The sequence below is a fragment of the Felis catus genome, chromosome C1, assembly GCF_018350175.1.
Source record: "Felis catus isolate Fca126 chromosome C1, F.catus_Fca126_mat1.0, whole genome shotgun sequence".
NCBI lineage: Eukaryota > Metazoa > Chordata > Mammalia > Carnivora > Felidae > Felis > Felis catus.
The window spans coordinates 116,974,613-117,002,471 of record NC_058375.1 but is presented as its reverse complement, the minus strand read 5'-3'; the positions used below and the strand labels follow the sequence as shown (position 1 = coordinate 117,002,471).

Below are 27,859 nucleotides of genomic sequence, written 5' to 3'. Positions count from 1 at the left end.
GCCCACGAGGGACCCAGCCCGTGTGGAGGCCAGAGCTGCAGACAAGCAGATTTTCGGCGGCTGGCAGAGCCCAGGCGTGCCGTCGGCCCGTGTAACACTATACGTACCTTGCTCCCCGTGAGCTGTGCGAGGTGAGGTTTCAGCTCTTCTCCGATTACGGAATAAATCGCCACTAAGCAAAACACGCTGGCCTTACGCACACTGCTTTCGGTGTTGTCATAACCCTACAGAGGCAGAAGGGACACGAAAAGGAAATGAGATCAAAGATCTGCTTCACGGTCAATGTCTCGTCAAGGTTTCCGCAAATACCCTCACAGTTCAACCCTGGACTTGGCGCTAACAACCACCACACACCCGAGACCGGCCACTGGACCCAGGGAGCTTGCGCTCCAGGGAGGTCAAAACTCAACAGTGTCGAGAGTGAACTGGTTCCTGCAGGTGGAGAAGGGAGGCTGGCAAGTAGCAGCGGCCCTCCCCTGCACTATGTGCTGCTCAACGTGAGCTGCCACAGCAGCGCCACGCAAGACACGTGGGAGAGAGTGAGAGAGTGAGAGAGAGAAAGAGAGAGAGAGAGAGAGAGAGAGAGGGAGGGAGGGAGGGAGGGAGATGGGAAAGGAAATTAAGGGGGAAAACAGCTCGGTTCTTTCATATTCTCCCAATGGCAAAGCAAACCTTGTGTGAAATGAGAACTTTCAAGAAAAATGAGGACTGCCTCCCTCGCTCTTGTGGGCAGAACCTCTGTACCACCCAAAGCGGGTGGGGGACACCCGGGCCCGGAGCCTGACACCTGTGCATTCTACGTCCGGGTCTCCGTCTACCTGTCGGCCTGGCCCCTGCCCCACTCAAATGAGACAGCCTGCTGCTCTCCAAACAGCCCTGAGGATGCTTCAGGCTTGCTCTTTCCTCTGCCTGGAATAATCCAGTCTCAACAGTCTGTACTTAAATTCCCAAGCCGAGCGCTCGGCGAGCAGCAGCATTTCTTAAACGTGAAGCTGATTTCTCTCCACCTTCCCCACTGAAGTCGCTCTCTCCCTCCAGGGCCCGACTCTAAACCAGCTCTTCTGTGAAATCACCTCTTGGCCTCTGATCCAGGAAACCCCCACTCGCACCTACAGTAACTCTGCAGGTGGTGCCCCCATCTCCGGCTGCCTGCACAGCTGTACTGTGCCCCACGCAGGTTGAAACACCCCTGTGGTTATGCCGTGGAGCAGCAAAACATCTTCCTGAGTCTAACTCAGTGCCTTGCACTTAGAAGGCTCTCCATGAATATGTGCTGGATAGCAGAGCAAGGACCATTATCTGATTTTGCACTCCCACGGCCCACCCTGCCCAGGGCTGGGGCCCACAGATGTGCAATAAGGGTTTGTTGAAGGCATGAACAACGACGACCAGGAAAGGACCAAAATATATTTACAGTAAACAGAAAGTTCACTTTGGGAGCCACAGCTCTAGGCTGCCGGGAAGCTGTTCCGGCCACATTCAGGGGAGGGTGCGTTAGAAAACAAGAGAGAGAGGGCCCGAGGTGTCCGAGTCACACAGCTGCGCGGGTTCTGAAACAGGTTGGCGCCTGCCCTTTCCCATCCGCCCCTCAAGTGAGTGAGGGGGGCAAAGCCCCAGGCACCCAGGTTGGGCAGCACTGGCTCCCGGCCTCACAGCCCCGCACGACAGGCACCGGCCAGCCGCCCAGGGGGCCCACCTGCAGCAAGCCCGGGATGATGTCGGCGAGGAGCTGCAGCAAGGACTCCTTGGCGATCCTCTCGACGACTTTGGTCTGCATCTTGATGGCGGCGAGGTTGATGGGGTAGTCGGCCGTCTGGATGATGGGGCAGAGGACTTTGATACACTGCTCCGGGTGGATGGAGCTGGCCAGCGTGGACGCCGCCTCCTCGGCTGCTCTCACCACCTGAAACACCAGTTCCCCCAAACAAGTGAGCTCCCGGAGACCAAGCGATCTGCTGCCTAACTTCGGGAGCCAGAGGACGCTCGTCACCTAACGCCTCGGGCTAATTTTGTACAAGACAGTTAAGAGCAAGGTGGTCTTGAGGGTGATTCTCCAGTGGATGGGGGGCACGGGAAGGTAGGAATGCGGCTTCCACCAGGAACCCCGGAGAAGCGGTTCTCCAAGTGTTACCTCCCCTGCAGCAGCAGCGACATTCCTGAGAACGTGCTAGAAATGCAACTTCCCCGGCCCCACCGTGGACCCGCCGAATCAGAGACTGGGGCCTGGAGCCCAGCAAGCTATCTTAGTAAGCGCTTCAGAGGGTCTCCCGTACGGGAAAATCTGAGAGTCTCTGTCCTAGAAGATTAGGACCTAAAAAAGAAGTAAACATAAATGCTTTCCAGCAGCTTGGGGGACAGCTGCAATTAAAGTGACTGGAGAGAAGCCGGGAAGAAAAATCAGTGGCTTCAAGACTTATGATTCCATGAAGGCACCTAATCGTAAAGCAGTTGGAGAGGCTTTTCCAAGGAAAGCCTCCGTGCCTGTATCACCACACCCCGTACTCTGAAGGAAGTGCACAAAATGGGCACCTCACGGCCAAAGGAGTGGCCTCTGACCTGTGAGGAGATCCCAGCGCACTAGGATACGCTGAGTCCTTGTGCCAGAGGTCACCGGGAGCGCCACAAAAAGAGCCTCTGTAATAAAGATAGAAGCTAAAAGCAAAACCCGGCAAGGAACAAAGAGTGCGGGCCGCGGCCTTTGAGGGCTGGAAGCAAACGCCAGCCGTGCCGTGCGCAAGTGCTAACCCCCATCTCCTCTTCTGTAAAATGGGGATACCTCACAGAAATCATTTGTTAAGTGGTGTCAGAATGTACTACATGTTCAGTAAACGATAGTTACTCCTATTCACGACACAGGGGTATGCATATAAACGATAAGCAAAAAACACCGGGCTGTAAACATGTACGTATTTTTTTTTTAGTTAGAATTAAAAAAAATTTTTTTATATATTTTTGAGAGACAGAAAGAGAGGCAGAATAGGAGTGGGGGAGAGGACAGAGAGAGGGAGACACAGAACCCCAAGCAGGCTCCAGGCTCCGAGCTGTCAGCACAGAGCCCGACGCAGGGCTCGGACTCACAAAACGTGAGATCGTGACCTGAGCTGAAGTCGGAGGTTTAACCGACTGAGCCACTCAGGCATCCCCGTGTATGCATTTTCTTATAAAATATAATGAAAATCTAATCCTTTTTTTCCGACTGCCAGCCCTGGACTGTTCATTCCACCCAGATTCTTCTCTGTTTTGTGTTCTGCTATTGAAACAAGGCTTTAACTCAGCAACAAGACCAAGGTTACCAGCTTAAGCCTCAATCTCCCCAGTGCTCTTGTGATTGAAGCAGACTGACCAACAAAAACAGCAGACAGACTACCTGGAAAGCATCTTCTAGATGTGGGCAAGGGTGGGCTAAAACATCCATGCATACAAGCCAGGGAGGACAGGACACACAGAGGGGCACCCTGAGCCATATGGTGGACACATGGACTGCAGGAGGTCACTGTAGGGCCCTGACTACTGTGCCCTCACTCTAGGAGGGACAGGGCCAGATCTTAGGGCTCTGCAGTCATGGCTTTGGGACAAGACGCAGCTCAGTTTAGCTGGGGCTACGCCACCCTGTGAACAGGACTGACTTCCCGGAGTGTGCCTCATCGGTCCGTGTGTCTGCTCTGCTCTCTGAACGGTAAAGTGGACTCCTTCCAACACAAGGGGACTGAATTCATCTCACTTAAAAATCATTATATTTGGGGTGCCTGGGTGGCTCAGTCTGTTAAGCGGCCGACACTTGACTTCAGCTCAGGTCATGATCTCATAGTTCGTGAGGTCAAGCCCCACACTGGGCTCTGTTCTGACAGTGCAGAGCCTGCTTGGGATTCTGTCTCCCCCTCTCTCTTCCCCTCCCCTGCTCACTCTGTCTCTCTCAAAATAAATACAAATGGACGTAAAACAAAAGCCCGGTATTTTTAAGGCGGTCATGTTGCACTGACAGTTGGAGGTTCTCCCTGGGCTGCTCATGTCCCAACACTGGGATTTAACGCGGTGGAAAACCTGGAAGGAAACGCACAAAACGTTCCCTCATTATCTCAGGGGGTTAGATTATGGGTAATTTTATTCTCCTCTTCGTATTTTTTATATTGAAAAGTTGCCATGGAAAACTGCCATAGTAATGTTCCTGGTAAGGAAAACGTATTCATAAAAATTTAAGTGTGCTTTTGAGATCAGGGAAAGTTCACAGTTCAGCCCTTGGTTCACGGAGAGCAGGGAGGACAGGGTGCTGCACCCCAGAAGCAGGCGGCCCTTCGTCACCCGGGACAGAATTTGAGCCCCGGCATGGAGTTGCACTCCCTGGGTGTTGGCTGAGAACGTTACTATGATTATAATAATCGCTATTTCTGCTTACTGCCTACTGATTCCATAAGCTCTCTTCTGCTATTTAGGAAACTCGCTGTCTCTCACACAAACGTGGCTGACCACGTCCCCTCCTTGAACAGCGGGATGACCTCTCCTTCTCAACTTGTAGAGCTTTTCTCTATTGCTGGCACCTCATGTCGGTTGCTTTACATTCTTGCCAACATTTCCACATGTGTCGCCTTCCCCAACAGGCTGCAAGGCCTAGCAGACGGGCTGGGGCACTTGTTTTGTACCCCAAAGTACACAGCAAGGCTGGGCATTTACCAGGTGTTCAACATTTACAGATGGACTGAACTTCATTCTGTCTGCCTGAGGGTATGTTCCTACTTAAAGCCCTGCCTTCCTGAACTCTCAAAGTTCTCTATTTCTTGCTAGAGGCCTCTTGAACTTTCCCTGGAAGGACCTGCTATCTCCTTAAGGCACTGACCGAAGTCTAGGGGTCTCATTAAGTAAGCTCACACCCCCGTCACCTGACCAGCGCGCTTGTGGACACAATGCATACACCTGTGGGGGCATACATCGGGATTATGGATTAATCCTTCCGAGAGTCAAAATGGGGACCAGGATCAGCATGGTTCAAGAGTAAATACTGTGTACACGAGAGAAGACAGGGGTCAAGAACATCCAAGATTTGCCTGCACTTATTATACACGTGCAAAGTCAGGCTTGGCTGCAAAGCACTGCAGAGAGCTCATTTTACTTTCAAAGAATCCTATTCTCGGTAAGCCCGTAAGAGCAATTTTTCTTTCATACCACGACTGGCCCTGCCTTGTTGTGTACAACATGCACACACTCATTCACTCCTGTGTGTCAGGGACTGAGTTCAGGGCAGGCCACAGGAGTGAGGATGATGGGTGGGCCCGGACCCCGTCCTCACGGTGCTGGGCAGGATGGGCTGGTCTGTGCAGAGGGTGCAAAGCCCCAGGAAGTGGGGAACCAAGCCCAGAAGCAGGTGGGGGCAGATGGCGGGGAGCTGAGGAGTGTCTGCAGTTGGCCAGGGTTAGATGAAAGGAAGCTGATGAGGGGCGGGACGCAGAATGAATGTCTGCACAAGGCTTCCCAGGTGTTCTTCGGGGGTTCCTCCGGCTCAAGGGCCCTTGGCCATGCGAAGCCAGCCCTCCCCGCCTCTGCCTCCTCCACAGAAAGTGGGTGGTTGGGATCAGCCAGGCAGCAAGCATGACCTCAGTCCCACTGATGGTATCGCCCTCCATTTCACATACACACGAGAATGAGGCTACTTAAAGAAAACTCACTGATTTTTTTTCTTGCCAACTCAATCTGCTGCAAAGTGCAGCTTTTTCCACACAGGTCCCCTAAAAGCAGAGTACTGTTTGGCCCTGGTGTGCATGCATAACCTTTAACCTTTCACCCCAAGAAAGGCAGCTCCAAGTTGCATGGGCACAGACAAATCGGAGTTCAATCCTCTGGCAAGACACTCAGTCGGTCTGAACCTCGATTTTTAAACTAGGGAATTAAGGGGCGCCTGGGTGGCTCAGTCGGTTGGGCATCTGACTTCGGCCTGGGTCATGATTTCATGACTCGTCGGTTCGAGCCCCACGTTGGGCCCTGTGCTGCCAGCTCGGAGCCTGGAACCTGTTTCGGATTCTGTGTCTCCCTCTCTCTCTGCTGTTCCCCCACTCATTCCCTGTCTCTCTCTCCCTCAAAAATAAATAAAAACATTAAAAAAAATTTTTAAGATAGGGATTTAAAAAATGCCCACTTTGGTGGATTTTGGAGTAAGAGAGAGAACATACAAATAAAGGATTGCTGGTAAGGGGTCACAGGGAGACACAGCGGAGAACCAGGGAGTTCTGAGTCTGCCAGAGAGCAGAGCTCCCTCCAGGGGACCCCTCCGACCCAGTCTAGTGCCCACATCAAGTGGGTCTGCCCTCGCCAAGAATCCCTCTAAAAGCTATCCTGGAACCAGGCCCACATTTGTCGATACGGCGTGGAAGGCCAGCATGGCCTGGCCCCTGCCTGTGTCCAGCTGTGGTTTTGCCCTCCCTCTCCCCCTGTGCCCTCGTCACACTGAGCTGAGGGCAGGCCCTGCACATGCCCCGCCGGCCCTTTCGCGGAGCCCGACTAGCCCCTCCATTCCTCCTCAGCGTCGCTCACTGGTGCTCCTCACCTGGCCGGGCCAGGTCTCCTTCAGGACCCGCTTGCTGTGGTACGACTCTGGGGAGCCCCGTGTGCACACCTCCACCACTGCACTCAACACCTTGCTCAAATGGTCTCTCCCACTAGACAGAAAATTCCTCGAAGGCAAGCTCCCACCTCAGCTACCTTTCTATACCCCCCATGCCTGGCACAGCGTCCGATATACATGAGCTACTCAAGAAATGTTTGTCAAGCACATTCTCCCGTGTACATATTTTGTAAAATGTTCCTGACTGGCAAAGTCACCTCTGGGGCATGCCTCACTGAACTGCACGGACGTGTTCCACCTGAGGAGCTGGCCCAGAAACTGAGGGGGAAGCAAGGTATCTGCAGGGGAGCCACCTGGCCCTTGGGCAAAATCAGCTATAGGAGGCCCGGAGGGTCCCATTCCCGGTGACAGGGCGGAAAGGCGACACTTCTGTCCTTTGGAAAAGACTTTAGTTCAGGTTGGTTTTTTTTTTTTTCCTAGCAACCCGCTGTTTGAAGAGGGGTGGCGTACTGCTTAAAAGACTTCCATCGTGCAACGATTTACTCTAAGATGAAGTGCTTTTATTCCTCCTCAGTTCATGCACGTCCCTCCGGTCGTCGCAAGTCCACGGTGCACTCGGGAAAGCCGAGCACCGGGCACGTGGCTGAGTTACGTATAGCTGGGCAGCCAGTGGACAGTGGAAGAGGGGGTCATCTCTTCCCTAAGCGGGTCCCGCAGTGAAGGCGTGCTCCGAAGCCAATGCCTTTCTGCTGTGCGAAATACTGTTTGCAAGTACCCTAACATACAGCTCAGAAATCTGAGCCGTACTGAGGAAAGTCTGTGTCTTAGTTTTGTTTTGTTTTTTTTAATTGTTTTTAAGCTTTATTTTATTTTTGAGAGAGAGAAAGACAGAGCGTGAGCAGGGAAGGAGCAGAGAGAGAGGGAGACACAGAATCCGAAGCAGGCTCCAGACCCCGAGGTGTCAGCACAGAGCCCGACACGGGGCTCGAACTCACGATCCGTGAGATCATGACCTGAGCCGAAGTCGGATGCTCAACCGACTGAGCCACCCAGGCGCCCCAGTGTGACTTAGTTTTTAAAGAGATGGGGTAAAACCAGAAGGATCAGAAAACACTGGATAACCTTGTGGGTACATCCAAGGTAGAAGACACTGATGTACATCTTTAAGACCCAGCTGGGAAACGGGAGGCAGCTCAGTGGGAGGGAAGACAGGCCTGGAAACAGACTGGGACCCAAGTGCCAGCAGTGCCACTTAACAGTCCTGACAGGAACAAACAACTTCCCCACGCCCCTCGGATGCGGAGAGCATCAGTGAGACAAGGAAACATACTGGCGGGCTCGTGGTGAGAGTGCCATCGTAAGGTTTCCTTCCTTGCCTCCAACCTGTTTGTACTCTCCTGTCATCCGGGTGAAAGTGAGTTGCCCTGCAGTGGGTCAAAGGACTTCCAGATCTGCCGAGCCAAAACCCACACCCAAGGAGAACTTCCTCTTCTAACCCCAGGAATTCTTGATGTCACCTGCATGAAGCATTTAATCCAATGTATCTAACACACAAAGGTTTTCCGAAAAACGTCTGAAAACGAAAAGCCAGAAGGTATACTTCGAGGCGGCAAGTTTGAGGCCCTCTTGCTTACGGAGGTTACAGCAAGTTTCCCAAGACAGACACTCGCTTCTGCCAAGGCAAGTAGGTGTTCTGGACTTCCCTCTCTGTGCCAAGCCCCCGGCTTTTGGCAAGCTGCCTGAATCAGGGTGAACTTTAGGTTTTGCCCCTGCGTTCTATGTAACCTAAGAAGCAAAGATTATAAATGTAAGCAAGCAGAGAGCAAAAGTAAACACGGGCACCAGAAAGAAAGGAGAACAATGCTGTTTGGTAGACAAGGTGGCCAGAAGCAGCAAGGATTTTAAAAAGGAGGGTGGGGTGGGGCATATTTATGAGACAGCAGCATCAAGCAGGTTATAATCTACCTTGAAGTGACCAAAATTGTCTCAAGTCTGCTGATTTTGCTACTCTGATTAGAAACATGGGGGTTTTTCCCTTTCAAAGCCAGTGAAGCTAGCTAGGAAAAGTACAATTTCCTCATCGAACTTTTTAAAAAATGAGATCATTACTCAGAATATTGATGAGTGTTTGCTTAAAGATAAGGTTTCTTTTAGAGCACAGAACTTGTCAAAATTTGGATTGTGTGTTTTAAGTCCAAAGTTTGATTTGGCTCTGTCACAGACACACGAGAAAAATTGGTTGAATAAGAAAAGATTTTTTTTAATGCAAAAAAAAAAAAAAAAAAAAAAAGGTGGAGGGGAGGGGGGGAGGGGGGGCAAATGTTCCTAAACAATGACTGGAATCAAAGAACTCTTCCCAGTCTGGCAAACCTAGCTTAGTGCCTCAATCATGTGGAAGCTAAGGAAAAGGTTGGCGCCACCTTCTGGGGAAAAACTGGAAAGACCTTATACAAATGGGATCCGGATCCACACGGAGTTGTGGTATCCACGGGTATCCTGGGGAGATTCCATCCTTTGCAAAAGACTGGCACTCTTTTAAATTCCAGGATTTAAGCTGCATGTGAGCCCTCACTTAACTAGGCTCAGTGCCATACTAGAGGGAGAAAGGGAGGAAAGAAAAAACAGCTCCCGGTTCAACGTCCACGGACCCAAGTTTTGGAACCAGTTCTGTCATCAACTAGTGAGGTGGTCTGGGAGGACATTTCTTCTACTTTCAAGGCCTCAGTTTCTCTCATCAGAAAAATGAGAGGGAGAATGTGAATCAAGAATTTTCACATTCTTGTTATACAATCTTATCTCTGCCCCTACTTCAGGAGTGCGTTCCCCTAAAAAGATGCATGTGGAATTTCCAGAGGCAGAGTATAGACATGATGTCTAACAAGACAGCTGTCACATCTTTGCCTGCAAAAGCAGATTCGGGGCAACACTGTCTCTCTCAACTGCATTACGGCAGCCAGGTGGGAGACAGGCCTGGGAGGTGGCTGTGTCCCATCCTGGAGGACACTGCAGGTACTGGGCTGGCTGGCCTGTCAGGAAGGGCAAAAGAGACAACCCAGGGGCCCCTGGGTCGCTCAGTCAGTTAAGCATTTGACCCCTGATTTCAGCTCAGGTCATGATGTCATGGTTTGTAAGTTTGAGCCCTACATCAGGCTCTGAGCTGACAGTGTGGGGCCTGCTTGGGAGCCTCTCTTCCCCCTCTCTCTGGACCTACCCTACCCCACTCGTTTGCTCTCAAAATAAGTAAACTTAGGGGCGCCTGGGTGGCTCAGTCGGTTAAGCGGCCAACTTCGGCTCAGGTCATGATCTCATGGTCCGGGAGTTCGAGCCCCACGTCGGGCTCTCTGCTGACAGCTCAGAGCCTGGAACCTGTTTCTGATTCTGTGTCTCCCTCTCTCTCTGACCCTCCCCTGTTCATGCTCTGTCTCTCTCTGTCTCAAAAATAAATAAACATTAAAAAAAAAAAACACAAAAAACTAGAAGCTGTACTGTTGGAGATAACATCAAGCCCTGCAGTCAGTAAAGAAGGCGCTAGAGGCTTTTAAAAAGAAAAAAAAAAAAGAACTTAAAAAAAAAAAAAAGAAAAAAGAGACAACCTGAACCTCCTCAGATGGGGAGCTGAGCGGCACACAGAAGCCTCCTCTTCTGCATGTCTCAAAGCTCAGGGTGCCCTCCGGCTTGGAGGTGACAATGTAACAGCTACTCCAGTGTGGACATGGATAGATTCAGCCAGCACAGCAGCCAAGACAAAAACTGTTTTCCATTGGTGTTTTACAGTTTCCTCAATCGAATTTCAATAGCCCTCTTAGATATATTTTAAAAAGTGCACTATATGTGCTTTGTGTAAAATCTATAATGCTTGTCAACAATTCTATTCAGAATTGGTCCACTTTCTTCGCTGCAAGAGGGCAGAGGAGACAGTATCTTCCGTTTTCCACAGCGTGAGCCCTGCAGGGCATCACGCTCTCTGCTCCCCCGGGCTCACCCAGCGTACGAGCGTTTTAGAGACCCAGAGAGAGAGCTCCTGTGACTTGTCCTCAGTCGTACAGCCAGTGAATGACCAAAGGAGGACGAGGATCCACACGTTCACACTCCAAACTCAAAGGTTGTGACGTTGAACACTGGCCCTCTTGCCTGTCTCTTTGTAGGAGCTGTTTCTTAGTAGGATGCCTTTTCTGAAGCCACAGGAGCTAAAAGGCGGCCCGGTGTCCTATCTCCCTCCCAGGAGGGCCGGTTCACCTGAGAGGAGGAACCCGTCACTTGCCCCAAACAGTGGCACAGCAGCGGCACTGCCGTTCAGAACCGGGCTCTATGCTTGGCATTCTACAGCGAGCCAGTGGGGTGGGGACGCGGCATCTCCACGTGACATACACAGCATGAAAGCAATCTTGGTTTCGTGCAGTCAGCCCAGGGTCTTCTAAGCCCATGCTCCCTCCTCCAGGCCAGGCCGCCCCGGCTCACTGTTACAATTCTCCCGTAACTACTCCTCGCAGCCAACCTCAGGTTCTCACTTCCTCAGGCAGCCTTCCTGGACTCTTCCAGCCCACTCCAAAGTCCTAGTGCCTCTCACTCTGAACGCACATGTGCTTTAACCTCAACTAAACTATGAGCTTCTTGAAGACTGGAGCCCTGCCCCTCACTTCCAACCTCCTGCCTCCAAAAACAAAACATTTACCAGAGTTTGTGCTCTTAGTGTCAGACAATGTTGGTTTGGCAACTTTTAACCTTTAGAGGATTATATAGGTTTCTGGTTTTGCCTTTCTGTTAAAAAGAGCAAGAACTTGCAAAGGAAATCGGGTTCCTAGCCACCTCCCAAGATTGGGTGGGCTCAGGGAAAACTGGATACTTAGGACCTGTGAAGGTAGGTTTGTTACTTAATAGCAACTTCTAGTACCTTGAAGCTGGATGAGACACAGATAATCACTCAGTCCACTCCCTGGGGTAAGAGATAAGAGAAACCAAGGTCCGGGAGGGGTGAAGTAATTTCTCCAGGTTCACATAACACACTGTCCTCCAGAACCACTGATATGCGGGTGGTCACTGCCCCAGGAGGCTTCTAAGGACCATTCCAGAGCTCAGCAGGGCTGGCTAAGTCGTGGTCAGACAATGATTTTAATTGGTATGTGAAGGAGAATTATCAGCTTGCTAAAATCAAACGTCCTCCCCGACACACCACTGCTCTTCTCTGGCCAGGACGCTTGTCAAAATGACTGTAGAGAACACACCACGCCAGCAGGGCAAAGCCCAAGTCAGAAAACAAGCACCCGAAACCTCCTCTTTTATTGTTTAAAATAATTTGGTGTAGCTCTACGTGTAATTCGTTACAGTCTTAGAACGTAAAATTAACTTTCTATGATTTAAAATACAGCCCCCAAAGACAAACAATGGTTGTTTCATAAGAATCCAACTTCCCCAAACTGCCTGAGGCTGGACTGTGATGCCTCAAACACCCAGATGAAGAAACATCTGGTGAGTCAGTATGGGACACAAAATGATGCTGACATTTCCTTCTTTTCATAGACAAATACAACTGAATACTCACTAATGTGGCCAAATTCAGAAAAAGCTACACCCAATGATCAAAAAGTTTCAATGACAGGGGCACCTGGGTGGCTTAGCTGGTTCAGCATCTTGGGTCTTGCAATCAAGCCCCTGCATCAGGCTCCCAGCTGAGCTTAGAGCTTGCTTGGGATTCTCTCTCTCTCCCCCTCTGTCCCTGCCCAGCTTACACACTCCCTCGCTCTCTCTTTCTCTCTCTCTCCTTCTGCCCCTTCCCAGCTTACGTGCTCACACGCACACTCTTTCTCTCTCTTGTCTTTTTCCACCCTGTCCTGTATTTGAGTCTCATGACAGTCAAGCTTTATAACAGGCTCACCCAGAGGTGATGAGACCCAACAACACAGCCGGACAGCATACACAGTGGACTGAAAATCAGGTTTTCTGCCTCAGGAGTCACACCCCATGCTGATCCTAGAATCTTATTCGTACCATGGATTCTCTTATTAAATCCCCTCCTCATCGATGAAGGAGAGATTGATTCTGCGCCAGTCCTAACAAACGGATTGCCAATTCTAAGATGAGAAGAGTTAAATGAATGGAGTTTTCTTTTAAAACAGAAAATGGGCTTCAGATTTCTGAAGGTCACTAACAAGTCCTCAGCCCTTTTTAAGATGCTTGCTATAAGCTAACACTACTGTAAACCGTGGTGACTTCATTGAGACACTGAAACTCTGTAGCAATGTTTATTTACTAAACAGATAACAAGGAGTCAGACTGAGAACAAACTGAGGGTAGATGGGGGGGGTGGGAGGGAGAGGAGGGTGGGTGATGGGCATTGAGGGGGGCACCTTTTGGGATGAGCACTGGGTGTTGTATGGAAACCAATTTGACAATTAACTTCATATTAAAAAAATAAAACTATAATAGAACACTAAAAAAAAAAAAAGGAGGAGTCAGATAATGAAGGAGATGTACTTATTCAAATAAGGAATATGAAACCATGTCTTAGCTGACAAACACCAACTTCTTCAATAGAAACTCTAAATTGGTATCCAAATCCTCTATGGTGCTTACTAAATCTGTGTTGGCTAAAGATGAGGGACGCCTGAGCGAGATCTAGTGCCTGGTATGTTTCCAATGTGTAACAAACATGTTTTACATGCACGGTTCCTTTTAAAAGACCCTGAGAACACAGACCGTGGCTTAAAGGATGAGATATTCATCTCCCCTGAGAGCTTTTATGACAAATTTCAACTTCTAGAAATGGCATTTCAGTAACTTGTCCTTCACTCCTACAGTCCCACAGCCACTGCCCAGTGTGCACCATAGTGCGGCCACTGCCCCAGCGGGCAAGGAGGGACATCTGGGGCTAAGGTCCCAGAGCAGCCTTGTGTCAGCTTGTCGCGTCCTGCCGAAGCCTGGGTTCTGTCTGTGAATACAAAACCAACGAGTTTCCTAAGAGAAGGAAGTTCCAGGAAAGCTCAATGGAATGAACACGCTTTGGAAGTACCAATTAGCTAGGAGAGTAGACTCTGCTTCTGCATGACTGACTCAGTCACTGGGTTTAGAAACATTTTAGATCCTTCCCAATAAATGTCAGAGCCGTGTCTGAATGTAGTGACAAAAAAAAACATAACACTAGAGAACCACCATGTGCAATATTCTATGCCAACAAGATGGCCACAGCACGAACTTGATGTGCATCTAACTATTCTGCCCTAAAAAACAAACAAACAAACAAACAAACAAACAAACAGACAAAAAAGGGAATGATGGATGGAGACAGTTTGGGTAAAATAAGAGAAAGACTAGAAGAATTTCAAAAGAAAAGACAGACAAAGAAACCATACATAATCCTAAATATACACAAGTGCCCAAGGCTGGGAGCTTCTGGCCAAGTGACAGAGTGAAGTTTCACAAGGAAAATACAAGGGCACTCAAGGTGAGTATCGAAGTATGCAAAGCAGGGCAGGCCTGCCAATAAAGGCACTCCTTTACTGGGAACAGGATGTTTTCCCCACCTGCTTGGTCAGGTGATCAGTGACGGCAGTGAGGAGACCCTGGGTCACAGGGATGCCACAGGACAACTAAGGGCTGCTAAGCTTACTTTAAGCAACAGGTATTTTCTGCTTCTGTCTCTCAGGCAATTTAAAAGAGTTCATGCCGAAGAACTTTCTCTACTGAATTTCTCATTTTGCAGGAGGAAAAACACCCCACAGAAACAAGATCCCTCAAGAAGACAGCTCAGTAAGAAACGGACTATTTAATTCTGCTCAGCTGTACTTCTTAGGGTCCACTGGCAAAGTTTCACAGTTTAAGATCAGGATGCCAGCTTTAAATACAGACATTCTCCAAGGGGATAGTCAGTAAGCGCCACACACGATGGAGGGCTTAGTGTCACCTCGATGCCACATTCTAAGTAGGTCCTCTCCAGAGGAAACAGCATCAGGTGCTTCCAAGAGAACAGTTTTACTTCGGTTTTTGGTCAGGTATTTAAGAAGAGGCTATTAGGGTTTAAAAAAGAAGAGAAAAAGGTCAGCACAGGCCAGGCCACTTGCCCTAAGAGACACAAAACCTGCTTCACATACTGGTTCTGCCAATACCTGCCATGAGTCACCTGACAAATGACAGCATGTTCTGGATCCTCTTCCCTCGCTCAGGAATAATGGCGTTGGCTATGTTAGCTCACGGGTCCTCACACTTTACATGAGTTATTGTAACAGGAAAGCGTTCTGTTCAAACATGAGTGATTTGTACTAGCACACGACGAAGCCAGATTTCTGAAGCGTCAACAGGTTAAAAACGTTATCTATCACTTAGGGCGCCTGGGTGGCTCAGTCGGTTGGACATCCGACTTCAGCTCGGGTCATGATCTTGCGGTTTATGGGTTTGAGCCCCGCATTGGGCTCTGTGCTGATAGCTCGGAGCCTGGAGCCTGCTTCGGATTCTGTGTCTCCCTTCTCTGTCCCTCCTCCACTTGTGCTCTGTCTCTCAAAAATGAATAAATGTAAAAAACAAACAAACAAAAATGTATCTATCACTTTATGAACCCGCGTTGTGCCGGGCCCATCAGGTGGAGATGCCTAGACAGAGCGCGAGACCCCTACCCTTGTTGAGCCTGCAATTGTGGTGCGGGTTTCAGAAGATCAAACCTGTCACCGCTGGGCAGCCACATAAGCTGCTAAACAGAGAAACAGCACAATTTGGGGTCCAGATTCTTTTTGTTGACGTATTCTTGCCGTTCCCTTAATCCACGAGTGTGCCCATGAGAATCACGTGTGAGCCACGAGACTCAACTAAGCAGGTTATTCTCACTTGGGGTCCAATCCATCGAGGTTTTCTAATGTTCTAAGTATACAGTCCAATTTCCCACAGTGCCTTTGATTGGAAAGGCGTTACTGAAACCATCTGTATTTCACTGTTCTCTGTAGGTCTCTAGGCACTCAAAGGACTGGTGAGCCCCAGGGGCTGGACAAGGCAACGAGCAACCAGCTGGACTTACTGCGGGTCCAATTAGGGCTGGTCGTAAGTGTGCGGGGCACAGAAACACATTTTTCCAACTCTCCAGTAGGCGTCTGAGGTGCCAGGACAGTTGTTAGCATTTTACACGTTCAGGAGCGAGGAAAGGCAGGACATGGCTGCCTCCATTCATCCTGAACTTGCAGAGAGGGGCACACTGAGAGGGGAGGGGAGGGAGGAAGACCGACAGGTATATGTAGCACCTCTGTCGTCACTGGCCATGTCATTCGGTTCTCACCAGAAACTGTGACAACGTCCTCCTCCACCTTATCCACAAGCACACTGAGACGTGGAAGCTGAAAGAACCTGTCCGAGGTCGTGGAGCAAGGAAGCGTGGGTTCCAGCACTTGCACATCTGTCTCTCGAGCCAACCTCGATCTCCCAACAACAGTCTGGCAGGTGCCGAATGCCACCAGGAAAACGGCAGCCCCCTCCTTCTGACCATAGCAACTGGGAACCACCGACCAGGAAATCCCTGAGGACAGGTCAGGCCTGCTGTACGTGTGGGAGTCAGGAACCTACCAAGTGGCACCAGGCCCTGAATGGCACCTGGGCTCAGCCGCCACACCAGCACTGGGACTGTCACCCTGAACCACGGCCTGGGCCGAGCTCTAAGGGAGCGACTCTTTTTTTGTTTCACGTTTTTTTTTAAGCTTACTTATTTATTTTTGAGAGAGAGAGAGCAAAAGAGAGAGAGCAGGGGAGGCGCACAGAGAGAATCCCAAGCAGGCTCCATGCTGACAGCAGGGAACCCGACGTGGGGCTCGAACTCACGAACTGTGAGATCACGACCTGAGCAAGAAGCAGACACTTAACTGACTGAGCCCCCCCCCCCAGGTGCCCCCCAAAGGGAGCGACTCCTAGTCAGGCTGCACACTGATCCACAACCCTCTCTCCCCACACCCTCACTGCACCCCCAGGCCCATCTGCTCGGCACTCCTGGGCCAGAGGCCGGCTTACCTCCTTATGGGAGTCTTTGTGGGCTTCCAGAGTCTTCATAATCGTCAGCTCGGCATAGTTCTTAAATCTTGCGGGCTGGTTTCTCAGAATTTCCCGTAGAACTCTCAATGCTAGTGCTCGGATGGAATGCTGGAGTATAAGAGGAAAGGAAGACATCAGCAAACAACACAGTGCTTCACTGAACATACTAGCCAGAAGCGCCCGGCAAGGCCAGGCACCCAGCCCTGGGCTCCCCTGGCGTCTTGCTGGCACCCAACGCAGGTCACATTGCAAGCGTGGCACGGGCTGAGACAGCCAGTCCCATGAGGCGGGTGCTATGCCTACGCTGACATTCCCAGGACCCAGCACCTAAGACCTGAGGAAGGTTTCTGGAATGAGCCAAAAGAGGACCAAATGAGACCGAATGAGGACGATACATCTAAGTTCATTATCAATCTCCTGGAGGATTTCCACGTTTTCTGAGATGTCGGTATGCAAATTACCCTTTGGTAAAGAACAGGTAACAAGCATCTAACCACTTCATCAACACGGCCTGTAAGACAGCCACAGACCTGTCTTTACTCCCGACCTTCTGTGTGATGAGATCACGGGGGAGGGTCGTGTGTACATGCCTCGAGGTGTCTGAGGCCCAAGCTGTGCGTTTGGAGGAAAACCGTTCCACATGGGCTCCTGATCTCAGTAAAAGAAAAGGGGTTTACACCAAACTGAGCCAAAAACTACATCCTGATTCTTCGTCACTCGTCTGTGCTATTGGCTCACTAATGGACCATCTACCTGCTCTCTACGTGAGATCACTATCTCCCAACACAGCCTGACCAAGCAGGCTGTAAGGGAAGTGACTGTAGGTCCTCCATCACTGTACTTCTGTCTGTCCCCACCCTCCTCCATCACTGTACTTCTGTCTGTCCCCACCCTCCGCCAAACCATTAACCCGAAGCATCAGAAAGCAATCAGAGCCACCGCATTCGCCGGCCCCCTGTGCACCCGTCTTCCATCAGAGTCACCATCAACGTGACCCCGAGAGGGACCTTCACCGTGGGCTGTGTTGAGCTTCCTCAAAATCCACCTGGTCCTGCCCTTGAGTTCTTCATCACACCTGCTTCGTTGTTTCCGCGGCCTCCACAAAGCCCAGTGCACAGGTGGATTTTTACTTCTAGAGTTTCACTCAGACAATTCCCAACATCTGCTGCTGTCTCCGCACAAGGGACCGGCACACAGATGGGAGAAGGCAGGACTCTGACTAGGTTACTCCCCCCTTTAAGAGTCATCTACGTGGTCCCAGGTGTGGATTACGGACTGGGCACGGCACAAATTCCTCGTTGGTCACACTCAAAGGTCACAAGGCAAAGAGGGCTTTTGATTTAAAAAATAATACAGAAGATAACAGAAAACAACCCATGCTCCAGAACTGCTTGCTTAACCAGTTAAAATCACTGTTGCTGCTCACAGATGCCGGCTGCATCTACACAGAACTTCAGGGAAGGCAGCATCTAGTAGGGTCTCTTAAAAAATGAACTTCTCTATTTCTCAGTTACGCATGGAACCTAAAACTCACACAGAAAAAAACCTCATTGTAAAAAACCATTCCATGCTAACAAAGGTTTAAGAAATTCTGTGTTAAACAAAGTAACCTGAAGCAGGAACAAGTTTCCCTCAACTCCTACAAACCCAATTACAGAAGAAAACACACACATAAATAAGCTAGGAATGGGGCCCGTCTCTGACAGAAACATGACCTCACTAGCTGGTGCTCAGAAAATATTTGGAAAACGTTTTGATGGTAAACAGCAGGCACAGTACAGAAATAAAGCTGAAGCCAAAGTCCAGAACGACAGGACTTAACAGCCCGTCACACGGGAAGGGGGGAACGCAAGGACGAGGAAGGCGCCTCACGTCTTTGTCTCCGAGCGTCTCCAGCAGCAGGAGCAGAATGGTCTTGAAGTGCTCCTCCCAGACGCCCAGGCTGTCTTCCCGGGTGATTTTGAGCAGCTCCAGCAGGGCGCCTTTCCGTTCCTCTACCCGCTCGTTGTGGTTGGACAGCTCTTTCAGAAGGTCAGCCACCAAGTCAGAATGGTCAATGGGCACTGGAGAGACACCGAGACAAAGTCACCTCACGAGGACACCGGGCTGTGGACGCGCCCTCCGCCCGCTCTCCGCGCCCAGAGGCAGCCCCCCTCCGTCATTCCTGCCCCCGTGCCCTTCACCCTTCTCTGCTGCCCGCTCGTGACACCCTTAGCAGGCCGTCTCACCAAACAGGAAAACAGAGATGTGGGAACAGATGTCAAGTACCAATACCAACATCCTTACCCTCCCCCACCATCGTTTTCCCCCTTCGAGTTCAGACAAACAGGAGAAGCCATCTAAAAGTCTCTCCGTGACTGTCCTCCTCCCCCCCAAATCTATCTCCACTGCAGCAGCTCCAAGTCAGGCCACCCCTGGACAGTCCCCTCCCACTGTCACACCCACTGACAGGTGCACATTTTCCTCCAGGCCCTCCTCACTGACCCGTCTGACATTCCTTCCCTCCCCGAATGTCCAGAGCTTAGTAACTAGCACAGCAAACAAATACTAATCAAGGTGTTTGAGCCTGTGCGTGGACTGTCCATGCACAGACCGTACAACGTGCCAAAACCACTTAGCAAAAGGGCGTCAGCCATGAAACACCTATCCTTTCTCTTCCCATGAACTTAAGAGACCTCAACTCTGAACACTTCCTTTCAATAGAAAGGATGAAAAGGCAGAGACAAATCATTAGGAACTACTTAAATTTGTATTTTCATACTTTTTTTTTTTTTTTTTTTTTTTTTAGCTTCTAAGGTGTGAGGGAACAAACACACAGGAAGTTTGAAATGTTAAAGAACTCAATCATTTCCCCCCTGCCTTTCCACTTTTCTCTTTAGGCCTTTTAGTCAGTTGGTAAGCCTTACATAAATTTAGTGAGTTTAGGAAGCCTTTTACGCAGTTGGTAAATAGGGAACAACCAACACCCCAATCTCTGTTCTATCTTAAACAAGACCGACAAATGGGTAAGTTAAATGATGTGTCAACTGTCTGAACAATAAAAGGAAACAGCCCACTACTCCTAAAAAGTGCAATTCATAATAACCACCAAGCCATTAGCCTTGGGCCCAGTGAACAGACACTGGGAATCCCTGGGAATTTACGGAGTTGCTACCCACGGCAAGTAACCACCTAGGCACGTGTCTTCAAACGACTGCAGGACTTCATTTCTGTCTTAGGATCCCATCGCTATTGTGGGGCTTGAACTCACAGCCCTGAGAGTAAGAGTCACGTGCTGTGCCAACTAAGCCAGGCAGGCGCCCCCCAGTTCCCCTTCTTTTGTGTCCCCACTGAAACCAGCATCTGCTCTAGCGAGGCGGCGCCCCCTCTTTCCAGTGCCATTGTGTTAGGTCTTTTTTCTTGGACAGGCCATGAGTTGCTCTGAGGCCAAGGACTTGTCTGATTTGCCTCCTTGTCCCCAGCAAGCTATACACTTCATGACACATAGTGAATGCTGTTTAGGGCTCTAATTTAGGGTTCTGATTTAATTCATTTAAAACTGAAAAACAAAACAAAGGCTTGGAAACAAAACGGATATATACGTATATTAAAAAAAAAAAAAAAAAAACTATTGTGTGAACGTGACAATCGGGTGAAAAAAGAACTAATTAAGTTCCAGACAAAAACAGCATCATTCCAATGCACGCTTACTCACCGGTTACTCAGTAATGGACACTGGTCTTAACACAAGTGTCAGAAAACAAAGCACGTCATCAGACTAGTTCTGTTCGTGCCAAGTATGTTATATTTGGGGCCAGTAACTTAACCCTTCTGAATGTTAGTTTTTAACCTGTGAAATGGGAATAATCCCGTCTATCTCATTAGATATGTACAGAAAGCAGCTGAGCGGAAAGCACATGGTAATGCAGGAGCTCAGTATATGCCAGATCCCCTCTCTCTGAACTACGAGACAGAAGTCAACCAAAGCAGCTCCAGGAAGGCCTGGTTAAAACGCTGGTGTGAGAGAAAAGCGGGGGGCTCTCAGTGGTGCTACCGGGCCCTCCTTCCGTAGCTCAGGGCTGGGAGAGGACACACACACGCTGAGCCTGTGCTGGGATGGCCTGTGCCTCTGCCTCCCACCCGCTAACTGCTACTCCCCTCGCGCTTCTGACCTCCACTCAGGCCCTTGTGCCTCGCGGAAGCCTTCCCTGAGGGACACAGCTGACCTTCTTTCACTGCACAGTGTGCAGCCCTAAGTTTGGGTCACCGGTAGTTCCTGGTTTCGTGACTGGCTCTACGAAAGCCAGGCTGCTGGCTTCCAGAGGGCAGGGACGGTGCACGCTTCTGTGCACAGATGTGCTTTCCATGCCTAAGCACATGGTGGGGGCTCAGTAAGTGGCTAAACGAAGGACTGTCTGCATGTGTGTTTGCCCTCTACACCCAGAGCTGCTGTGCCCAGGGAGAGCCACAGAAAGCTCTTCTGGATGGCGGGGGTGGGGGGGGGGGAGTTGGATGGGGGTCAAGCAAAGAGGAACAAACCATCTCGAAGCTGCTCCATGTCATCATCGAACACGGCCTCCTTCAGGGCTGTCTTGTCATAGGCGTTGATGGTGTCCGAGTAGGGGTAGGGATTGTAGTCTCGCGCCCGCGGCCCAGGGAAGGCGCGGGGGGGCTGGGTGTTGAGGAGGGACGTCTTGTTGTCCAGGGCCGTTCTGCCTCCTTCCACCACATCACTGCCTCCCCGGCCCTCCGTGGCAGGCGACGCAACTCCACCATCGCGGGACACCTGAGGCACGGCACACGGTCAGTTCCTTTTTAGGACTTTTAACAAACTCTTCCTTTACATTTTCAGAAGTATTGGGACAGCCAGATTTCTCCCTTGAAATCTGGCCACTGACCAAAGGATAGTTACTAGGTTTCAATCTGTAAACCATCCAATTCATAAACTACCTGAGCAGGAACTGAACACTTATGTTTTCCCCTCTCCGCTCGCTAATTTACATGTAAAGTCTGTTAATTTACATCTGAAGTCTGTTTTGTAGGTGGTGATGACTTTTGACTTAAATGTTTCTTTAAAAAAATTTTTTTTTAAATGTTTATTTATTTTTGAGAAAGGGAGAGAGAGAGAGAGAGAGAGAGAGAGAGAGAGAGAGAGAGAGAGAGGACAAGTCGGGGAGGGAGCAGAGAGAGAGGGAGACACAGAATCTGAAGCAGGCTCCAGGCTCTGAGCTGTCAGCACAGAGCCCGACGCGGGGCTCGAACTCACAAGCTGTGAGATCATGACCTGAGCCAAAGTCGGATGCTTAACTGACTGAGCCACCCAGGCGCCCCTAAAAAAAATTCTTACTTTCTAAACTTGTATATTTAAACCAGTCCTTATCTTCATGCAGACTTTGCAGAGTGGGAATCACGGCACACATTCTGTCATATATTTTGCTTTTCTCATAGTGTGAGAATGTCCCATGTAAATAAAGTGTTTAATAACATATTGTTTAATGGGCTGCCTGGGTGGCTCAGTTGGTTAAGCGGCCGACTTAGGCTCAGGTCATGATCTCGCGGTCCGTGAGTTCGAGCCCCGCGTCAGGCTCTGGGCTGATGGCTCAGAGCCTGGAGCCTGTTTCGGATTCTGTGTCTCCCTCTCTCTCTCTGACCCTCCCCCGTTCATGCTCTGTCTCTCTCTGTCTCAAAAATAAAATAAACGTTAAAAAAAAAATTAAAAAAATAACATTGTTTAATCACACCACTATTTCTACTTGTGTTCTAGTAAGATTTACTCAACCATTCACCTTCTACTGTTTTTTTTTAATGCTTCTATTTTTTGCTATTATAGACAACTCTGAAATAAACTACACTGTAACATAATACCTTTCTTACCTTTTGCTGCATTTGTTATTTAGCACAGATTGCCAAAAGTTACATTACTTGATAAAGGATATGAAACTTAAAATCACCTATGCCGAATATAATTTTACTTAGCTCCAAAGCAACTGTATCAAGTTCCCATGCCACCAATATTACACTAGTTCCCTCATATCCTGAAGCATTAAATATTCTAATTTCTACCCGAAACAAAACGGAACAATTTAGAAATAAAGTGGAGCCTCAAATGTATGTTTGCTGCATTTCTGTAATCACCCGTAAGGATGGACTTTCTCCTGCACGTTGAATGTTTCCATCTCTGCTTTGGGGAACTGTCTTCCTAGTGGCTCTGACATTCATCCTTACGGAGGTCTGTCTTATTACACTGGGTCACTTATCAAACCAAAGAGGTACACTGGCTCCCGAGTCTTTCACACATAATGCATTTTCACACCCAGCCCAGCTTCTTCGCTCACACTCCGGTAATCAGCAGCTAAGATCGTGAATTTCGAACCTGTTCAACAATTTCCACTGCGTCCTCTCATGTTCTCCTATCCTGTCACCCACCCTGTTGTCTGGCCTGGGGGTTCCTGCACCCCATCCTGCCGATCCCACCAATGACAATCCTGCTTCCATGCCTCGCCTGCTACCTTCACTCGGCAAGCTTCACCCCTTTCAACTTCGCCAGAGAATTTTTATGCTTTGAAAAAGCAGAAATCACTCAAATGTTCCAAAATAGGGCACTGAGTACATGACTGTGGTATCCATGTGACAAATTCTCACCTGACCATAAAAATTCCCACAGGAGAATGCAGACGGGGGGAAAGTGCTCACATGCTACACTCAACAGAATGCACGCCGTGATGTCACTTGCATCAAAAACAAACAAAAACATGCTACAGCCTACTCCAAGCATACAGATGCATAAATATATATAAAGAAATAGAAAAATACACACGAAAGCATCCACCTTCTCTTAGGGCCTCTATTGTTCCTAGCAGGGCTTCGGATTCCCTAATTTGAGCCCCTCGCTCCCCACAGGTGTTCTGGAAGCCCTTTTCCACTCTCCTCACCACAGCTGAACTCCCGGAGTCAGGTCGGCCTCTTTCTGCTGCCCATAGAAAGTGGGAGCGGTCAGTGGGGATGCCCTCCACTTCCTGGCCCCACATCAACCCAGCCCACCCTGCTTCCCAGCTACGGCCACCAGTGCCCAGACTGCCTCCTCTGCCATGTCCTCAAGGACCCGTGTCCACCAATCACCCACGCTCTGCCACGGCATTGTCCACACTTTTCTCCTAACTGGTCCCATGTGCATTCAGACGGGGCAGGTCTCCCCGGGGAAAAGGTCCTGAATGATCCCTCCTCAATGTCCAGGTTGTTACTCAAGCTGGTCCTCAACCCACTGCACTCTGCTTTCCACGCTCAGCTCTGCTCTGAACGGTGCTCACAAAACAGATGGGGCTCCTGGAAGAAACTAGATCTGGAAACTGTAGACCAGGACTGTGCGTAAAGTTTATTTGAGAAGAAGAACATGGAAATCCAAACTGTGGGTCCATTCTCCAAGAAGAGGTCGTGGCTCTACATCAGAACAATGGTGAATAAATGTGTGTTTTATATACTTTCAGCTAAAATACAATATTTGATGTAGATCGTAAAAAAAAATAAAAAAATAAAAAAAAATCCAGCGGAGTCCTTTCCCTTCACGTCTGGCCGGTCGCTGTCTTTGCAGCATCACCTCTTTGGCTACAAGGCCTTTCCCAAAGTTTCCCTTAAATTCTCTGATACCCCACTCTCCTGGTCTCCCATGCAATAATAACCTGTAGCCCTTCTCCCAAGTCCTCTTCTTCCGTCTTTCCCTTTAGTGTTGAAGCTCCCCAGGATTTTGTCCTTACCCTTTACTTGGTTGATTTCACTCACTTTCTAGTTACCATCAGGCAACCAGTCAACGTCTCTCAATGTTTCATCTCCGGGCCGAGCGGCCAGCCTGAACTGCAGACTGGTATCTGCAAAGGCCTAAGGAGTATGTGTGCTTGGACACTCCCTATGTCCCCCAAGTCACACACATCCAAAACTGAACTCATTAAGTTCCAAAGCGGTTAACACACATCTTTTCTCCTTCTGTGATATGATCTCACTGAACGGCACAAGCACCTAACAGTTCTAGCCAGAGACTTCGGACTCTTGTTATTTCAGCTCATGCCTTACCGACCCCACTTCCTCCAGAGTCATTCTCCATCTCAGAGGGGCAGCAGGTTTCCTAAAATTTTAAGTGTGACCACGCCACTTCCTTGGTTAAAAATCTCCAGTGACCCCCGAGTGGAGTCAGACACCGGCAGGAAAGGGAGCACCCTTCCTGAGCCAACCCTTGCAGCCTCCTCCCCAAACCTGGCCTCCAACACGACAGGCCCGCTCTCTGCACGCCAGCCACCGCCAAGAGAACTCATGCCATGCCCCCTGCCGCCTCTCTGCTTTCTCCCAGGCCCGTCCTCCTATCTGACCACACACTCCCCTCGACCTCTGCTTCACGAGGCTCCGAGGACAGCACCACCTCTGAGCACCGGGACCGGCCCAGCCTGACTCATCAGTACTGAGCCCTGCCCGCTCCCGCCGCACCACCACTCCCCACGGATCTGCCCGCCTCTGCAGGAACTACAGCTCCCAGAGAACCACGCTGCTGTCTGATTCAGGCCTACTATTTTCATCACGTCACAGGAACAAAAATATGTCCAGGATAAACAAAGGCAAACAGAGGGGACAAGTTAGTTTACATTCTTCACAAAGAGAGCTGGGGGTCACTCAAAATTTTATAAAGTTGCCTCGGGCCTCTTAAGATAATACTCTTCTAGCTACAAGACACAAATGATGATGAAGCTCAGTGTTCACGTGGTCAGTCCTCAGAGTTCTCACTTCACCGAAATACAGTTCTCTGTTAGCCCGGGGATACTTACAATGTCACAGTCCTTTTTGCCATCTCGCTTAATTGGCTCGTTCAGATCCTCTTGGCTTCGAAAACTAAACTTTTCAATGGCTTCTGTAACTCCACGCAGAGAACTGTAAATTTCTTCAGAGTTCAGGTTCTCTGTATCATATTCCAGCATGCTAAAGGATCAAAAGATATTGTATTTCTTAAATTGAAGCACACGCATAAATTTGAGGCATGGGTATAAATTACTTCCAACAGTTTATGGAGTGAGGTATAATTACAATTTCGTGTCTTTAGGCGAGTTGGAATGAAAAGGAGACACCTGTTAGAGTGCCACCACTGGACAACTGCACGTGTTCCTTGTCAAACCAGGCCCCAAACACATCACATCAGCACTCGGTAAGACCCGGTGGGGGGCACAGCAATAACCACAAGAATGCAAGAACTCAAAGGGTGACAACTGGTGACAATGCACGAGGTAATGAAAGTGGAAAAATAACTTTCGTATCTTGAAGATGGAAACAAGGAGTCTGGTTGTTACTGGTCTCAAATGTACAAACGGGTAAGAGGGGTGGGCATTTCAAAATAAAGCTAGTGTCACAAGCAAGTTTCAGAGGGGCAAAGCTAACGACCTCACAAGACTGGGTAATGCTCACCGGGGTTAGAAACTTGTGAAATAAAACCCTACGTTCAAAAACGATTCCAAGTTAGATCCACCCTACCGAAAGGCTCCCGACAGTCTCTCTTGAGCCATCTAACCCAGGAGCTTGCTGTGAACATCAAACTCTTCCAAGGTGCTGACATTTTGCGTTTTACAATAAAAACAGATCTTATACAGATGAGTCACTTCCTAGATGGATGTCTAGAAGTATTTGAAAAAGCAAGAAACGTTCGTCCCTTACAGAAAAGTGATGCCAACGATTGTTCCTTTAGTGGGCTGAGCAGAGCAAAATCAGAAACTAAGCAAAAATCCCAAGTAGCCTTTGGGTGTCACGTATAGGGTGTCAACAGGCAGCCTTTCACGGTCCGGAGAGTGCACGGAAGCGGGTCCCGAGAATAGCCCGCCGTCCCTCACCGAGAGTATCCAAGAAAAGCACAGGATGAAGCACAGCATAAAGAAGGCAAAACACGAAGCAACAGTCAACCAAGGGTAAAGGCAAAACAACTGTGTTCATTTGAGTGTCACGTGTTTCAAACAAACTCGAAGAGAAGATCAGATGAGTTGGTCTAAGTGAACTTCCACAAAGTCTTGGAGCTACACTGAGGATTGCTAAGGACAAAGAATCCTTGGGTGTGTTTAAGTGAGCATTCGACAACATCATTCAGGACTAAAGACATGCAGTCTTTCGTTCTTCAAAAGAAGTAACTGAAACTAGACCATCGCTGGCAGGAACCTTTCCTACGTGCGACACAACCAACCCTGCACGTTCTCACAAGAGGCTGTTTCCTGTAGCTTACAAACAAATAATATTTACTAAGCCCCCCTCGCCACCTTTTCTTTTCTTTATTCTTTAATGGTTTGGGCAGATGAGCAAGATAAGAGGTCGACGGTCCTCACTCGGGAGGAGCCAGACCTCTACTGGCTCGCGGTTGGAACCATCCAGGTGTTTTCTGTGGCTGGACACGTCCTGCTGGGGCACAACATCTGAACTCACCTTTGGAGATGGGAGCTATTTGCCTAAAATTGCAAAACTCGCCCAGATAGAACTTTCTTGTTTTCTGATGAATGAAAGAAAATCTATACCCCAACTGTGCTTGGAGAGCTCACAAAAATACATGCCAACTCAAAGACGGGCTCTGGCAGCAAACACAAATAAATGTGAATGAACATGTTAACAGCTAAAGTCCCATGTATATACTGACGGGAAGTGGAAGGAAAAACCTGAATGGAATTCAAGATGTCAACCCCTGCTAAGTTCATAAGGTTGTCTGTCTATGGGGCAACATCACTTTAATGTGAAGAAAGCGTGACTGAGGAGCACAGGGGGTCGGTCCCTGCCCCTCCTTTCTAGAACACCACAATACCAGCTTCCGTGGGAGCAAAGGCATTTATACATCTGGCCAGTACACTATTTTTTATATATAAAGACTGAGTATGACTCAAACAAAAAATTATGTATACGAGATGTAAAAAAGATGCCTTAAAATACTTTTAATCACAACAACCAAAAATAATAGCATAGCCCATGCAAAAAAGGAAAAACAGCAACTGAAAGAATGACAGATGGACAAGAGCAAGTCTGGCGGAACGTTCAGCTTTATAAGGGATGTCACAATATTATTTTCCATATGTCGCTTCAGATAACATTAGCTTTCACTTCATTCATCTCATTATTCGTAACCTCAATGGCCTTAAAATATTTCACTTCCGTTCACAGAACTTTATAGCCTCGTCTCAAAATAAGACAATGAAGGATTCTGCCAGTTAATGCTCCTCCTTCTTACTTTCAATTAATAGTGAGGAGTACATGTGCGTGACCGGCTGCAATCCGGGGTGACACTTCTTTTAGACTTGAGGTTTGAAGTTATCTCCTTGGTACGAAGCTAAAACT

General features: G+C 49.1%; 1 protein-coding gene across 32 annotated transcripts in view; it reads right to left on the bottom strand.

The window, feature by feature from the left end:
• Positions 1 to 27,859, bottom strand: part of CLASP1 (cytoplasmic linker associated protein 1) — a 272,813-nt gene that overhangs the window by 9,992 nt on the left and 234,962 nt on the right. For all 32 annotated transcript variants that reach the window (XM_019837951.3, XM_019837954.3, XM_019837945.3 and 29 more), the window contains 6 exons: positions 25,333 to 25,483; positions 21,065 to 21,311; positions 18,419 to 18,609; positions 16,526 to 16,654; positions 1,697 to 1,903; positions 108 to 224 (listed from right to left, as the gene is read on the bottom strand). In XM_019837951.3, coding sequence (XP_019693510.1) covers positions 108 to 224; positions 1,697 to 1,903; positions 16,526 to 16,654; positions 18,419 to 18,609; positions 21,065 to 21,311; positions 25,333 to 25,483 — 1,042 coding nt within the window. The remainder of the gene's footprint in view (positions 1 to 107; positions 225 to 1,696; positions 1,904 to 16,525; positions 16,655 to 18,418; positions 18,610 to 21,064; positions 21,312 to 25,332; positions 25,484 to 27,859) is intronic.